Consider the following 16,459-nt stretch of genomic DNA (forward strand, 5'->3'; position numbering starts at 1 on the left):
ACGTGTAGCGTTCTGTGTTTTTAGCATTTCACAGCAGAATACCTCCCCTTGCAACTGTGGTTAGCAGTCATTGCATTTTCACTAGATGCCAGTTGAGGAAAACATGAATTACCTCGGAGTGTGAGGTGCTTTTTAGCATTTTTAACCACAATTTAATTTAACTTTGGTTGTAATTACTGTGCACTGGTCCTGTTTTTTCATTATATCCAAAATACCCTGAGTTAGTTTTTATTGGACTTGATGACATTTTCATTAAATACAGCTTTTAAAAAATGTTCAATTTCTTTAGTCACCAAGGTGCCTGAAAGGTAAACCTCGACCACATATATTGTAGTTATTTCCTATCCTAAACTCCAGGTTAGTCCTGGGATTTGGTATCATTTTGATTAATCTTTAGTGACACACTGGAAACTGCAGAGGTGACACCTGGCTAATGGATTTGAAAAGCTGCAGATTTGTGATTTTTTTTTTATACCTGTTTATTTTGCCATTCCCCCCGCCTGGTAGCTTTAATCTGAGTATGAGATTTTATAAGGGTTTGGTCACAAATTATCTCGCTTTCAATTTAGCTACCCTCAAGCACTGAGTATTTATCATTTCTATAGTAGAAACAAAACAACTTGATTTATGTTGCTAACATTTAAGTCATTATTTTTTTTTAATGGCATTGTGACAATGTAGATGACCACATGATTAATGTGTGACTTTGGGCTTTTGTTTGCTCTTTAAAAATTGATTAATTTTGCTGTATATTTGTGAAAGCTAAGTTGAATTCATTGTAACTTCTGTTTTTATAAGTTGCAATAAATGTAACTCTGGTCTTCCTTACATTATACAGTGTTTAAGTGTGAAGTTTCATATCCAAAAGGGTGTCATTCTCTGATACATTACATTTTCCCTATCCTTACATGCCTTAAAATATTTAAATAATACCTTCATAGGACCAAGCCAGACCATTTTTGGAGATACATGTTTAAGAGTGCCTCCGTTTCTTTTGTAGGTAGAGGAGAATCTCGTGAAGGTTCGCAATGCTGGCACAGAACAGGAGCTGGGGATACAGTACAAGGCATTGAAACCTGAAGTCGATAAACTGAACATGATGGCAGCCAAAAGACAACAGGTACGGTACATCAGTGCTAAGGTGGGGCTGTGCAGGAGCCTGATGTTTGAATTTAAATTCTTTTGTGCAGACAGAGGAGGCTGAAAACCTAAAAAAGCCTTTCCAGTGTACAGCAATAAAACTGAGGGCTGTTGTATTGGAGGTGAACAGTTTTGTCAACTTACTGCCAGTTTTTTTAAAAGCCTGCTCACTGTTTGATCTCTACTGGGACACACATTTTGACCTTCAATCACTAAAGTATATCCCAGTGTTCAAAGGCAATGCATTAAACTGTACAATCGCTTTCCAAATTCACCTTAATTGATTTGATGTGTTCATTGGTACACTTTAACAGTATAGACTGTGAAAGCTCTTGTGTGGTGACTGATGTCCAATCAGGGATAGCAACCAGGTCATGTACATGTTTTTTGAATCGTGAAAAGCTCTACATTTATGGAGCAGGCTTTTTTATTCTGTAGAACAAGTTTTTATAGATATCTGCATACCAGTTATTGATTTTTGTATACCATTTTGAATAATTATATAGATAAATAGCTCAATCCATTTTGTGGTCATCAGCTCTTCATCAGAAAGCCTTTCTTGGTAATTCCTTTTCACATTTCTAATCGCATTTAAAAACACCCCACAGCCTTTGACCTTTTTGTCTGCAAATACAAGCTTGAAAATGTTGATGTTGCCTGTTTTTTTTTTAAGTCTTCAACTGGTTGTCCAGATCCGCTCAATTCTGCATTTCAGAGATCCAGTATATTTAGTAATTTGAGTGCTTTTAAGACTTCGAGTCTGAAATCTGAACTCCAGTTTGCTTGGTTACATTTAACAGTAATTTTATAAACCTGCTTGAGTGCCACGAATGTCCATTTCTCAACATTTTCCAGTGTTGAGGCAATTTAATTGACTATATGTGTCACCCTGGTGAATGTTGTTCTTCACTTCTGCATTTGAAACCAGTCAGGATACCTGTAGTGCTCTGAGCCTAACCTTTCTAAAATGTCTGTCTGGTTCTGCTGTAAGTTATGCTGACATATTCTAATAGCGGAATTATGATAATAAAGACTGCTCTCTCTGAAATGTATCGGTGACATTCAGACAGTGACTTATCATACCCGCCATATTCCTTCCATGAAAGCTGTCACAATTAACATTCTAACAATGGTGCGTTTTCACCTCAAAAGTCCTAATCAAGCACTTCTTGATTTTATATAGTTTACAGTGTCAACTCACAGCCCTCTTCTGTTGATATAGTGCAGATGAACATAGGGCAGACAATTGGAGGACGCATCTTGCTTTTGTTGTGTATGTAGTATAATTTCAAACTGAAGTGGTTCAGGAAGATTATCAAATGCACATGAATGCAAATGGCAGGTTTTACATGAAAAAACATTGCAGACATTAATGCCGGTAATGTGATAATGAACTGTGAGGCTGAATTCTGCTGTAAAACGATGTGCAGGAAGTGCTCCTTTTTTTGATTAACAAGAAGTGGAGTTCAGCTGTAGCAGTGTTTTAAGCAGTTGAAACTTCTACTCTTTCATGGGGAATTGTAGAACTGGAATGGTTTTTGGAACGGTTTATGGTTGAGAATTTCCTCTTTGGAAACAATGAAATATAATGGCTGAATCGGATTCTCACGTTCTCCTCCCAAACCCCCCACCGACAGGAACTCAAAGACGTTCACCACAAAGACCAGATGGCAGCAGCCCGTGGGGTCCTTCAGCGGAACATCCCCATGCTGTATACCGCCTCCCAGGCCTGCCTGCAGCACCCTGATGTGGCAGCGTACAAGGCCAACCGGGACCTCATCTACAAGCAGCTCCAGCAAGCGGTGTCGGGGATCTCCAACGCCGCTCAGGCCACTGCCTCTGAAGACTCGGCCCTGAGCCAGCCCGGAGGGGGAGGCGAGCTGGCATACGCGCTCAATAACTTTGACGTAAGTAGTGTTGTCAAGTCAATTTCTTTTTATTTTTTCTTCCATACAGTTCCCTAGGTCTGTTGTAGGGACTTGCACTACTCAAACATCAAGCTAATTAGCTTCTAGTCACCATTGCTCCAATTGGAGTTAAATTTGGCAGGTTGCTTTGCGTTAAAACCTGCTTCTGACTTGCTCTACACATGCTACAACAGTATATTAGACCCATAATGGGTTATCACCTGCTTGGTGAATTGTGCTCTATGCCTCCTAAGTGTTATTCAAAAACTGTTTGGCTGCTTTCTGGAGCTCATCTAAACTTGGTAGGTATTCCTGTAGTGACAGCATGTCAAAATTGGATTCCTGCTTTAAACAGAAGGCCTCCTGATTGTCATTTTCTTCCCTTGTCAGTGTGCATCACAGATGGTTTCTGATCAGATCTGTTTGATTGAGCTCCAAGCGGGTACATATAATTTTTGTGACAATGCTTAATTGTCATGTTACGATAAAGGCTTCCTGTGTACAAGCTGACTTGCCATTTTGTTCTGAAAACAAGCTTCCTGTCTTGAACTGGAGCACCGACCGAATTAAAACTTGGCAGGTTTCACCAGCAGTCAAGCCTGAAACTGTGCTTGTAATATCCTGCAAAGTATTATGTTTAGTATTTTGTCAGTACGCAACTAACAGCCTTGTGTTCTTGACTGTCCTTGAAAATAGGTGAATGTGTTCTGTGCTTAAAATGGAAAACATCGGCAACACTAACTTAAATTAAGGTCCCCTAATAGATTCACAATGTAATGTCTCTTATAGCATTTCACTTGGATACAAGAGGACCAATTGAACTTGATTGACCGCTGTCAGGCATACATTACAATTACAATGTCAAAGACATGAAATAAAGAGCAAGTATGTGTGGGAAAGGGGATGGCATTTTTCTTCATTTTAGTGAACAGACATGATTGAAAGATGTTTATGCATATACTTTATTAATCAGAACTTGTATACAATCTTACACTGTCAGTCCTACTCTAATGTTTCTCTTACTGCCTTTAATGAAATTCAGATGCATTTATTCCTCAGTCCATTTAATATTGAACTTCACCATTTATACTAATGAGAGCTTATACTAAAATTAATCCATATGGTATTTTTGGTTTTATGGACAGGATCTAATAATTTCACATACTAGCAGAGTGACATGCTTTGGAAACTAATCCATGTGCTACTTCTATGTATGTTGATATTCTTGAAAATCATTTACTTTCTGCACCACATCTTTGTGTCTAGTGGAAGAAAAGTAGGTGTTCTTAAAACCTGAAACTTTTATGCAGGTCTGGTTATTCATTGTGACAATATTTTTGGACAGTTTACGGTCTTCAGGCTGTTTTGTTTCATAAGAGTTCCAAAGGAATAGTCACTGCGATTCTGAATATGCCTACTCAGATTTCCTATCCAAAACCGCTAGGAGCTATGTTTAGAAGGTTTGTGGTTAGGGCAATAGAGTATTGCTGCTACCCTTATGTTTGTATATTTATGTAATATCTATTCTTTTGAAAGCCTGTAATATAAAGTCTGAACTACATTTGGGTTCATCAAGTTATTTTGTATGGAAAGTGGTCTGAAAGGTTTTTAGAATTTGGGCTCCTAAAAATTAACGATGTCTTGATTTTAAAAAACCTTTTCTGTTCCAGCTAACTTAGTATCTCTTGTATCAAAAAGGAATTGTCTCAATGAAGTATGTACTCGACATTTTCCCCCCCCCAATTTTGCCGGTCTTCATCCATGGAGTTTGCAGCACACTGAAAAGGTTGTCTTGTTCATTTGCTCTGGGATACTAGATTGTCCCTTTTGAGTTCAGCGACTAGTAAACCTGAGTGCAGTCGCTGTTGAATTTGCTTTCTTTAGTGTAATGGAACAAGGCCTTTCTGATTAACTGGTTATAGTAGGCCAGGTTTTGCACTGAAAAACCAGTCACCATTAACATTCATCTTAACTGAGTGTTTGCTCATAATCCCCATAAGAAAATAGTTAAGTATCTCATTGCTCTATTTCCTTTGTGAGGCAGATATATTCAAGGTGCATACTGTAGGTCAGCATGACATTAAGTTTAAAAAGAACTATACGGTCTTCATGGAGTCTGTAGTTCTTCTGCCTGTCTCTAGGGGTAGCTCTTGAAGCATTTTTAATTGTAAGGCTGACCTGTGCATTTCTGATCTTCAATTCTAAAAGGGGCTTAAGGGTTGACATTTGGGGACGGGTTTAGAGTGAGAGGGAAAGTGGAAGTATACTTAAGGCTATGGTTGTGACTTATTAGAATCATTATTCTTAAAATTATATCTAAATCTTTTAAACTTATATCATAACCAACTGACTTTAAAACTCTTAAATAGATATTGCATATCTTTACAAAAAAAGGAAGTTTTAAGATTAAAACTTCAATAAACTTCGGAAAGCTCTACATTTCCTATTTTAAGTCTGAAGTCATTTTTCTTTGCCTCTTGCAGCATTATAAAATCACATGGTGTTAGATGGCAGTGAGATTTTCTGACAAAGGGGCTAAAGAAAGTGAGGAGTTACTTCTCAAACATCAACTAAGTTGTTACCTTTAGAAGGGCTATAAATGTGATAGGTCAGCTTTGCATTCCCTTCATCTGTTTAAACTTAATCTTCAAGAGATTTATTCACTATCTTCTGCTTTTAAGACTCTGCAACATGGACCCGAAACATTTTCTGCATATGTCCAAAACTTGGGATGCATTGCTTCTATAAATCTTGGCAATGAATGTTGTAGGATCTTAAGGATTGCTGTAAGATTTAAGGAGTTATGTCAAGTGAGGTTTACAGAACAAGTATATGACTTAGTATTTAGGTAGCATGGTGAATTGTAAGGTTCTGTGCGTTGTTTTTAGTGCGCATGTAGATACATTAGGACACAGACACCTGTTTTTCAGAGCCTAACTTGAAGCAGAAGCGACTGAGTCATCAGCCTGTTTCCATGGAAACATGATGCGTAAGCAAAGGAGGTCAGGCAGGAAGATAAGGCTAATAAGCTAGAATTTTAACAACGGAATTGTGGAATGTTTTTCAAGGATAAGGTAGCATTAGAGCTTTTTGAAATTGTTCAGAAAATATCTTTCTTGCTCAAAGCAGTTCTCCCAGGTACATACTGCAGTCTTCTGCTAACCTGTTATGAGAAGTTAAAGCTTTCCTTCAAAAAGAAAAATTGCTATCTCGCAGACTGGAATAGTGTCTTGCTACTGTTTTCAGACTGGAAATTGTTTTGGGAATAGTATTCCGGATATCATGTGGAATAATTTTTAAGTGTTATTTTGATTTTGTACTGCACAAATTAGTGATGTCAAGTAAGAATCGGGCAATATTAGTTTTTAGAGCAGAACATGTAGAGAAAGGAGAACCTGCCTATATTTGCATATACTTTCTTAATTCTTTTCACAGTCCTTTGCTGCAGCAGCAGCAGCAGCAGCAGCCCTAGACCGATCTAGAGTCACAGGATGTTAGCTAACCTTTCATGAGGGAGGTGGTCTTGGTGTGGCCTTTGTGGGGCTGGCTTGGTTACCCTTTTGAAGAGTCATTCTGACTCTCCCTCTGGGAGGTCCAGTGCTTTGCTGTCGAGAGTCAATGGAGAAACACTTGTTGGGAGTTTTGTTAGTTTTTTTTTTCCTCCTACAGGAAAAAAAGATGGCTCTCCCAGGTTGTTTACGCTGTGGGGGTAGCGAGCGCTAGTCGAGGAACTGACTCACTTGAGCTTTAGCCTAAATGTTTCCTGTTCCAAACTTAAAACTTCACTCCAAACTTAGTTAATATTTGTATTTTTTGCAAATTGGGGAATTACGCCAAGTCTAATCAGGCCTTAATACGTCTTATATTTTAAATTTATCATGATGGCATTATTGTCTGAATGTAGGCTTTATGACAATTTGCTTTGTAGGCTACCACCTTGGATTTAGTTTCAGGTGTTTCTAAATTGACATGAGGTAGAAAGGATCACTACTAGGTAGAAAGGACCTGTTAATGCAGGATTTGAAGACCTGTAGTGTTCAGCTTGTGGTTGATAGTCCAGTGTTGCTGGAGTCTGCCATGTTGAGAAACATCCGGAGGTTTGTCTGCATTTTAAGCAGCATTTTAAATTTATTTTACTGATTTCTAAGTGGTAATTCTTCACAGAATGCCCTATTGGTCTTTTGTTTTTTGCACTCTTCAGAATCGTTCCACTGGAAGGGTCACTTAACCATTGTTGCAATAGCATGTAGTGAACAATAGTCTGTAATTCGGATAGTGCGTTTTGATTTTGGTCTCAATCTCTCTGGATTACTGAAAATACCCGCTTAATTTATCACCGTGAAGCAGTAAAAGTCTTTAGAATTTGGTTATTATAAATTATGTGCAGTTAAAGAACTACCTAAAACTTGCAGGACTAGGGCTGTCCAGGTCTTGTGTTGGAGACCCATGCCATAGAACCACCTTGACATACTGCTTTTTGTACCAGTTTTGTAATAACCTATTATTTGATTCACAGCTGCATGACAAAATCCCATGTCACTTTGAGTGTGGGTCAGTGTATGTACAATTTAAAATAAACAGTTTATACAGCAGTTTTAGTTTGGTGCCAGATTTTAAGTCATTCAAAGCACTGCTAGTGCAGGAGTCTGAAATGTTAATTTATACTTACCAGTCTTTTGAGATTTTATGTCATAGCCTTGTCACTTTTATGCAGTATTTACAATCATTTGTTTGTACAGTGAACTTGAGACAGACCTTTTTGAAGTTGAAAATCTGCCAAAGTTGGTTATATAACAGTTAATTTAAAAAAAGATAATGAACATGAAATTGCTCTATGTGATTAGATTAAATGATTAGAAACTCTGCTATATATTGTGGTACATGAGGAGAATTTTTTTTTTCACTTTATTGTGAAATTATTATTACTCGATAGGTTTCATGTGTTTCATCGTTTGCTTTGGGTTTGAGGCTAGTGGTGCAGTGGTTTGGGAAACTGGGATTAATCCTCAGAATAGGGTAATGTGAGGCATTCATAGTGGAATGAAAGGAAATTGACTTTCTCTTGCCATTTTCAGGTCAGTAGCTCACAGTCCCTTGCAAACAGGCATTGTATCTCAAGGGGGAAACCTAGCTAAGGTTCCTTGATTTGGAGAACACGGCCAACGCAGCAATTCATAAAGTACACACTGATTTAATTAAACTGCACACGTTACAAAGGTTAATCAGTAGGATTAATAAATCTTAAAGTACTTTTTAAATATAATCAGGTACAGTGTAATAGGAACATACACCTTTGGGGGTGTGTACCTAAAGTTGACGGAGACGTGAGGGTCCCAAAAGCCTGTTAAACACCATATATATATATATGGTGCTTATTATCTGAGGTGAAAAGGGTCACGTTAAAAGTTTTCTTTTCTTTGTGAAGGTCACAAGAGTTAATCTTAACTTGAGTTGAAATGGAAACACTGCTCGTATCTCCAGATTACAAGATATGCCAAATTTTAAGTTACGTGGGGTACGCCTTTGGAAGCGGTAGTTCTTGGTCTTTTTTAGCAAGCTTGTGGGCGACCATGCTTAAGTAGTGGTATGACTGGCTTTGCCTTCCCGTGTCGGTACATCTTTTTCAAACTGTAACTAAGGGATTAACAAGACAGTCCTGTTGTGTTCTCCAACAAAATAAACACTTGAGCAAATGCGTGTATGAATAAAGCTTGACACCCAAAGTTCAAGGTAGTATACTGTTCCAGAGAAAGGGTTTCATGGCAACAGATTCTGTACTTGTAGTTTTAAGTTAATGCACCATCACTAAGGGAATTCATGAGGTCATCTTGCCGCTTTAATTTTCCATGAACAATATGGTGGTTAAGAAATGGACAAAAGCTTAAACTTACGCCTTGTCTAAAAGACAAAATTTCATAGTATTTAAAACTGGAGTGTGTGCTCGGAGTATGACCATCCCCACTAGATACCTGAATGCATTCAGAAGTGGACATAAATCCGCTAGAGTCAAAGCAAAACTGTTTTCATAAAATGAGTAATGCTCCGTAGCTGAGCGTGCTCTTAAAACTAATACAGAAAGGAGACAACCTTTAGACCTTAATGTTTCATAATAAACAATTGACAAACTTGCATGATGGATTTAAAAAAACTTTTAATCCACGGTGCATCCATATACAGGCCATAAATTTAAGGTTTATTTGTAACATTACAAATAATGTAATGCCTTTGAAAGCCTTAAAGGGTTTTTAAAATGTTCAAAAGCTCTCCTTAATTAATCAGCATGTCTGAAAGTCACATATGACTTTCACTTTAATAAGTTCATTCAAAATGTGTAGTGCATTGTTGAAGTTTACCACGTCATTTTCTACAGGCAGTAGACAAATGGAAAAGCTTGGGTGAATAATGCAAACCAAGTATATGAAAGCAGGGGCTTTATAATATCCAAGCATGCTTAGTGTCGCATATAAAAAATGTTAGACAACCATGATTATAGACAACCTGGCCTATCATGTCTACGAGAGATTTCATGAGCTTTGAAAGAAGCAATTTTTGGGCCATTGAGCAATTGTCTAGCTGGAGCTTCAGTGACCAGGAGCTCACCTTGCCCATGATTCACAAACAATGATGTCTCGGGTAATGTCAGTGTGGAATTCCAAAGGAGTGCGGGGTAGCCCATAGTCCAGGATCTTGATAGCCTTGCAGCAATCAGCTGACTGCAAATTTCAACCTTGGAAATGAGCAGCCAGTTTAATCAAAAATGTCCCTCTGAAAACGGAGCATGTTATCTTAAGTGGGTTGCAGTGCATCTGTCCAAGTCCAGCTTCTTGGTTTAGGTGCACTTGTTCCCTTAGAAGGCAAGGTTAATCCTGATTGTCACTTAGTGCCAACGAGTGGCCTTCACCTCATGTTACAGCTTTTTTTTTTCTTGCTGGGAGGGTTGTGTTCCAGTTGACAATGTCCCCATCAGCAGAACATGACTTATCATCCTGTGGTGGTTGATCATGGCACCGATGTTGTCCATGTCATGGCCTTTTTCATCACCAGTTCTGAACCCGGTCAAGCATTTAGGGGATATTCTGGAAACGCCTTCATTTTCATTTTTTTCAACTGGTCATTGCCTTTCTAGTGGAAGAATGGTGCCAGGATGTTACTGTGTTCCTATTTGTTTTCAAGTATAACTTTAGTATTTTCAGGAAGCCTGTGGCATTTAAATAGACTGCTTGATTTCAGGTCCGAACCAATACATTATTCTAACATGATTGTAAGTTAATTTTTCATATAACATGTCCGAAGTGTCCAGATAATGTCATAAGCAAATGGTAAGGCCTTTTCATTATTTTAATTTCTATGATCAGGTCTCTTGGGTGGCTGCCTATCATTCAGGGGTCTGAAGTTTTAAGTTTGAAAACGAGGTATTCTGGATATTTATTTCCTCTTTTTTTCCCCTTCTGTCTCTCCTAGAAACAAATCATTGTGGACCCTGTGAACTTCAGTGAGGAGCGGTTCAGGCCTTCCCTGGAAGAGAGGCTGGAGAGCATCATTAGTGGTGCGGCGCTAATGGCCGATTCGTCCTGCACACGTGATGACCGAAGGGAGCGCATTGTGGCAGAGTGTAATTCGGTGCGACAGGCCTTGCAGGATCTGCTCTCGGAGTACATGGGCAATGTAGGTCCTTTTCTGTGTTTTTCTCTTCTTCCCAGTCTTCTTTCCCCGCTCCGAGACTTATTTTATAGCCACCTGCTGTTTGAGATGCAGGGATCTTGGAGGGGGTCTTAAGCCCTGTTCCATTGCAAGTTGTGTTCATTATTTTCCATGCCGGAGCTCCTCTCTTTTAAAGATCACTCTGTTCCTCCTTGCCTTCATTTAAAGTATGTTTTTTCTGTAGAGAGAGCTGCTAGTCCCTGTGGTGTATCATTGTAAGTGCATCTCTATTTAAAGAATACCTATTTATAATGCAGTTGTGGAACTAGAATATAAATGTGCCTCATAAAGGGTTTTTTAAAAGGTGTTTTTTTTTATCTCCGTTGCTTGAAAAGGAAACTGTTTTTACCACCATCAGCAAACAAGTATGAGGCTTTTTCAACAGGTTTTTACCGATTTACATTTCTAATGTCTGTAAAAAAATACAAAACATTTTTGAAGAGTTTTATATATGTTTCTCAGATTTCTGCAATGATTATTTTTTCCGCTCAGGCTTTCCACTAGGTGCACTATTTATTATTTTAGGTCTTACTTTTGAAGACCACATTTATTACATGTTTATAGTTATGGTTTTTAACTTTTTGCAAAAAAGTCCTGTACATCTAACTCTGTAACAATACAAAAGTTTAAAAGTCACAGAAAACTAGATCACGCAGATGCTTTGATCTTTATGCCATGTTATTTTTCTAGCCTAGCTACCATGGTGAAGTCTTACCCAGATATCTCATGCAGGTGAGAGATTTTGTAAGAGCTGCCTTGCTCCAGTAAACTGAGGAGCTTCATCAAGGTTCAGTAGTACAAATCACCTCGGCCCTTTTGTAAACAACGATGACATTTATTGATAAATAAGATTGCTTTTCTGAAATCTGATACAGCATAACAGATGGAGCACATTTACCCACCTAATTAAAATGCAATTACCAGGCCACATGAACCCTTGTTTATGTGATTTTAGATACCATACTGGGATGGAGTGTTAAAGGCTAATGTGGCACTAACTTTGTCCTGAATTAACTCAATTATAGCAGAAATATCTTGCCTGTTCTTTAGAACGTGGTTTTGTTCTTCTGCTTTTTAAATGACACCGAAAATCATACAGTAATTAGATTGTCAGTTAACTTTTACTTAGGCATAGTGAACGGTTTTGTGTGGATGTGTTTCTAGGCTTAAATCTTAAGCATTGCGTCTACCTGTCAGGTGAGGAAATCAAGACTTCACAAAAATTCAGTAGGCAGTTGCTTTTTTCTCCTTAGGTTGTTTTAATATTGTGACATTAGCTAAAGCAGTGCTATCTGTTTGAAGCCTTTATCCTTCCCCCTTCAACAGGCTTGGTGCCCAAAAACATCAGACTGAGTCAGATGTAAAGTGTTGGTGTAGAGTTGGAGTTGACAATTCAAGAGACACTGCTTAAGGTTATATTATTGGTTTTACAACTTGTCAGAAAAAAGATTTTCTAAAGCAGTATGATTTTTAAAACCTTGCATCAGTGTCAAATTGGTGGTGACATATATTGATCATGTTGCTGCTTCAAGCGTGTTAAGCTCTGTTTTGGAGGTCTTACCTAGTACTCCTCAGAAGGATCCCCTTAACCCTGACCCAGTTGGAAAACTAATTGGATAAACCTGGAACTAATGTGTTTATTTTTTAGTACCCGTGTATTTTAGCAGAACTTTTTTCTGGTATTCATAGCTCGGGTGCTTTGTGTGGATTTAATCTGATGTGCCAACTGAGAAGGGCAGAGAAATTTTATTTTGGCGATTCTATTTCTTGACACGCTGAACAGAAATATAGTGGACAAATTTAGATCGGCAAATTTAATGCATGGATAATCTATAGACATGAAATACTTCTAAAACTTCAATACTTCTTAAAAGAGATAAAGCCAATAAATTGGGCATCTTATTTTAAATTCTGTATTGAGCCACTTTAATTTTATTTGCACACTTATTTAACTTTTGTATTTATATATGTAATGTTTGTAATCAGTGTATGCATCTTTAAGGTACTTTCTTAAACGCAGGCTACACAGGTAACATCTTGTAACTTTATGGCCATGGTCTCACTTTTTTTACATTTTCTAGGCTGTTCTTATATGTAGGTGATAACTGAAAGAAAAGCATTCACACTGTCTGAGGTTTGCATTTAGTGAAGTTCAATGAAGAAGCTCTAAAGAACATCTGGGCATTTTCCGGCATGGAGTGGCCTTGCTTTCCTAAGTGCTCTGAAATGTAAAAGCTTTGAAATTGTTGGATTGGCTTTAGTGTACTGATGAGGAAAAAAAATAACGGTTCAGGCAAAAGTGCAGCTCATTTTAGCAAAGTGTTGGGGAATTATGTTCATTGCACTTATGAACTGCAGCGAAAGATTCCACACCGCCTACAGAAACATTTCAGCTGTGCCCTCTTCCCTCCCTCCCTCCTCTCTTCCTCCCCTAAAGATATAGAAAGCCACTGAATGTTTCCTGCAATAATATCTGAAACGTTGCAAATACACTTTTTATCTATCAATAAAAATCAAGCTTTGCTTTCCTGCCAGTTGATCGTTTTTTAAAAAGCTACACTGAAAAGTCTAATTTAGTGAGCCTGTAGACATAACTTATTCCTCCCCCCCATCTTGTATTTTTCCTTGTATAGCTACATTTGCAGAATGCAACAGTGTGGCTCAGATACACAAGTCAAAATCTGGATGGAGAACAAAAGATGAAAGATGTTCTTTCAAGGCTGCAATTGTAATAACCATCCAGACCCCAAGGTCCATGCGCAGTTAAAAACCGCCATTACCTTTTTTTTCTGAATTTATCCCTTTTTTCTACGTTAACTAGACCAGGGATAACCGTGTGCTAAGGTTTCTATGGGGTTTCATTCCAACCCTGCTCTTATCAAGCTATATCAGCTTATTGCTGGCTTAATTGGATCAATTTAATAGCTTCTCCTAAAGCTCTTCAGGTGCTGCTGTTCAAAGAGACCTAGAAACCCTTTAGACACAACAGCACTCCGAAGACTGAACGGTCCTGCAATAGACAACATGATTTTCATAAAAGCATAGTTCAGTCAATATTCACATCAAGCAAAACCTGTAGACACTAAACAGTGCCTGCCATAAATCTCCTGTTTCAGACATTGTCGCTGAGTACAGTGTATAAACCAGGGATGTCACTTGCTGTGGTGGGCCAAATTTGATTTAAATATTTCAAGCAGGCCGTACATACTATAAATTATATAAGTACTATGCACAACCAGTACATCGTTTTTTAGTGTTTGGTGTTTTTGATTACTTTGGAATGACATTCCTGCAATAATCCACCCTTTTCTTTGCTAGAACCCCATTTTGTAAAATGTGCTCATTGACCTCTGAGTATGGTATGTCTTTTAAGATGTTTGGCTATGTAAATCACCATTCAGTTGAAAAAGTCAGAATAGTTTGACAGCTGATGTAAATGTGTATCTGTTGCTTAGCTGCAGTGCTGAAACAAGTCAAATGTACTATGGAATTAGTTATGAACATCGGTTGCAATATTTTTGTGAGACTAATAAGCTTAACACTCAATGCGTATGATAAGTGAAAAGCAGTTCCACTTATTTTATTTTTTTAACTCCACAAAAGGTATGATATGAACGTTGACAAACTCAAAATGACACGCTCTGTTTGTTATCCGTGATGTATAAACAGCAGTAATTGCATTTCTACAGCCATCGTGCTTTGGTAACTGCTGCCTGTTCCATACAGGTTGGATGTCAGCTGAGTACTTTGTTTAAATGCTTCTCCTCTTCCCTTTTAACTACACAATGTTATTTCTTCTAACAGAATTACAAGGCCTTAATATATTTAAAAACATCCTGAGATTGTAACAGAAAACCACTAGGTACAGTTCCCAGGAGCCCAGTGGCGGTTTGTTTGCTGACATTGCTCCAAAATTTAGTGTTATAAGCCTTGCGGTTTGTTTGGTTCCCCCACCATTTTGTGCAGAGTCATTCCCCCGTCAAACCAGATCTGTGATGTCAAATGGAGTTGCTGTGATGAGGTGAAGGCAGAGAACCACAGGGAGCACTGCATGTGGGACTGTTGCAGTGACATCATCAAAGACCCCAGTCTGGTGTGTAGGCTATGCAGGCTCAGACGGGGCACAAAGTGAATCGTGATCGAGGCTCTGGCTGCACCTTTACCAAGGGCTGAACAAATGAGCTCTCCTGATGTAGACATTCTGGCTTCTAGAGGCAGATTCTGACGGAATAAAAACATTACATATGTGCAGTGTTTCTATCACTTACTAATAAGTCCCTTTGCATTTTTGCCCTCATTTCTGAGATGACTTGTCTAGAATTCCATTCACGTGTGAAAGAAGTGGCCTATGCATTTCCTTTGCCGGTTAATACTGTAGTTCTAATCCAGTCTCCCCGGCATCTGAGTTAATGCTTTTTCTTGTAATTGTAATGTGCAATTGCATCATGCAATTTTGATTTTGGTGTGTAACAGGATGCCATGATTTTGTACTGAATTTAGTGTATGTGTTTTAACAACCTTGCCATTTTTGGATTATTTATAGCTACGAAATAAGATGTCCCAAGAGCGGGAGCAGTGCTCCTTTACCTTTGTTTACCTTTGTAAATTCTTATTGCTGTTTCCAGTTTGACCGCTGTCTTCTGAAAAACTCTCTCTGGCTTTCATAGCTTTAATTGTTAAAATGCTGGAGAAGTACATTCATGGATGGTTACGTATTTCCTGCAGAATAAATTTATATAATGAGGCGACTTCGAAGATCGAGAATCTCTGTACAGGAAAGAAATTTCAAGTCAACCACACTAGTTTACAGGGAAATGTGTGAGGCACAGGCACTGTCTGATGCAACATCTAACTGCTGTCTGAAGATTTTTGACTCCAGCATAGTTGGATGGAACTGCAGAATCATCTTGATTTACTAATATGAATTAAGTTAGTACTGCAGGGGCCACCTACCAGGGCACAAGTTGTACAGAAATGTAGGCCTACAGTTTTGTAGCCATCTCCGTTGTGATAGTAAGACAGTTTCTGGGAACCATGGCTGCTCAGCTAAAGTTTGCTTATTATGTATAATTCCTGACTGTAAATGTTTTTGGGCTGTTTGAAAAGCTTAGCCTTGTTTAGATAATTGACCCACTTTTAAATGTTGCACACAAATGTTTATGCAATTTTTAATTATAATTGAAGTAATTTGGGTATTTCCATCCTTTTATTTTCCCCTCTCGATTTGCCGTACATGTCTGTTAAACATAGATATCTGTTCGCTGTGATGATGTAGAACTGACATGACAAGATGCTGGCTGCCAAGCCAGTCATTGGCTTCAGTACAGATTAAGTCTCTTGAGTGTACCTGATACTTGTGTGGTACACAGTGTGTAGTCTGGTGATAGGCTTTACTTCAGGATCTTCCTGAAGTCTGCCACAAGAGATGTCAATCCTGCTGACAATAAATGCCCCTTTGATGAAGACATGGCCCATTATTGATGTGACACTTGTCATCTGCCAGTGCGGCGATGGGCTTTGACGCACATCGAGCTTTGGCAGGCACTGGCTTCTGCCCCAGCCTGCACTCGTAGAGAAAAACGACACAGAAAAGGTGGAATCTGATTATCTGCTTGTTTTGACGCTGTTTTGTCCCTTCCTTAAAGGATTTATGAATCTGATACTTTTATCAGTGGTTCTTGACACTTGCTTCTAAGCGATTTCATTATGAT

The 16,459-nt window shown here is 38.4% G+C and overlaps 1 protein-coding gene across 2 annotated transcripts in view; it reads left to right on the forward strand.

Moving 5' to 3' along the window:
- ctnna1 (catenin (cadherin-associated protein), alpha 1) overlaps nucleotides 1-16,459 on the forward strand; it is a 103,821-nt gene that overhangs the window by 12,846 nt on the left and 74,516 nt on the right. For both annotated transcript variants that reach the window (XM_088604611.1, XM_088604609.1), the window contains exons 5-7: nucleotides 1,001-1,120; nucleotides 2,778-3,047; nucleotides 10,509-10,712. In XM_088604611.1, coding sequence (XP_088460737.1) covers nucleotides 1,001-1,120; nucleotides 2,778-3,047; nucleotides 10,509-10,712 — 594 coding nt within the window. The remainder of the gene's footprint in view (nucleotides 1-1,000; nucleotides 1,121-2,777; nucleotides 3,048-10,508; nucleotides 10,713-16,459) is intronic.

The sequence above is a fragment of the Lepisosteus platostomus genome, chromosome 13, assembly GCF_059453375.1.
Source record: "Lepisosteus platostomus isolate fLepPlt1 chromosome 13, fLepPlt1.hap1, whole genome shotgun sequence".
NCBI lineage: Eukaryota > Metazoa > Chordata > Actinopteri > Semionotiformes > Lepisosteidae > Lepisosteus > Lepisosteus platostomus.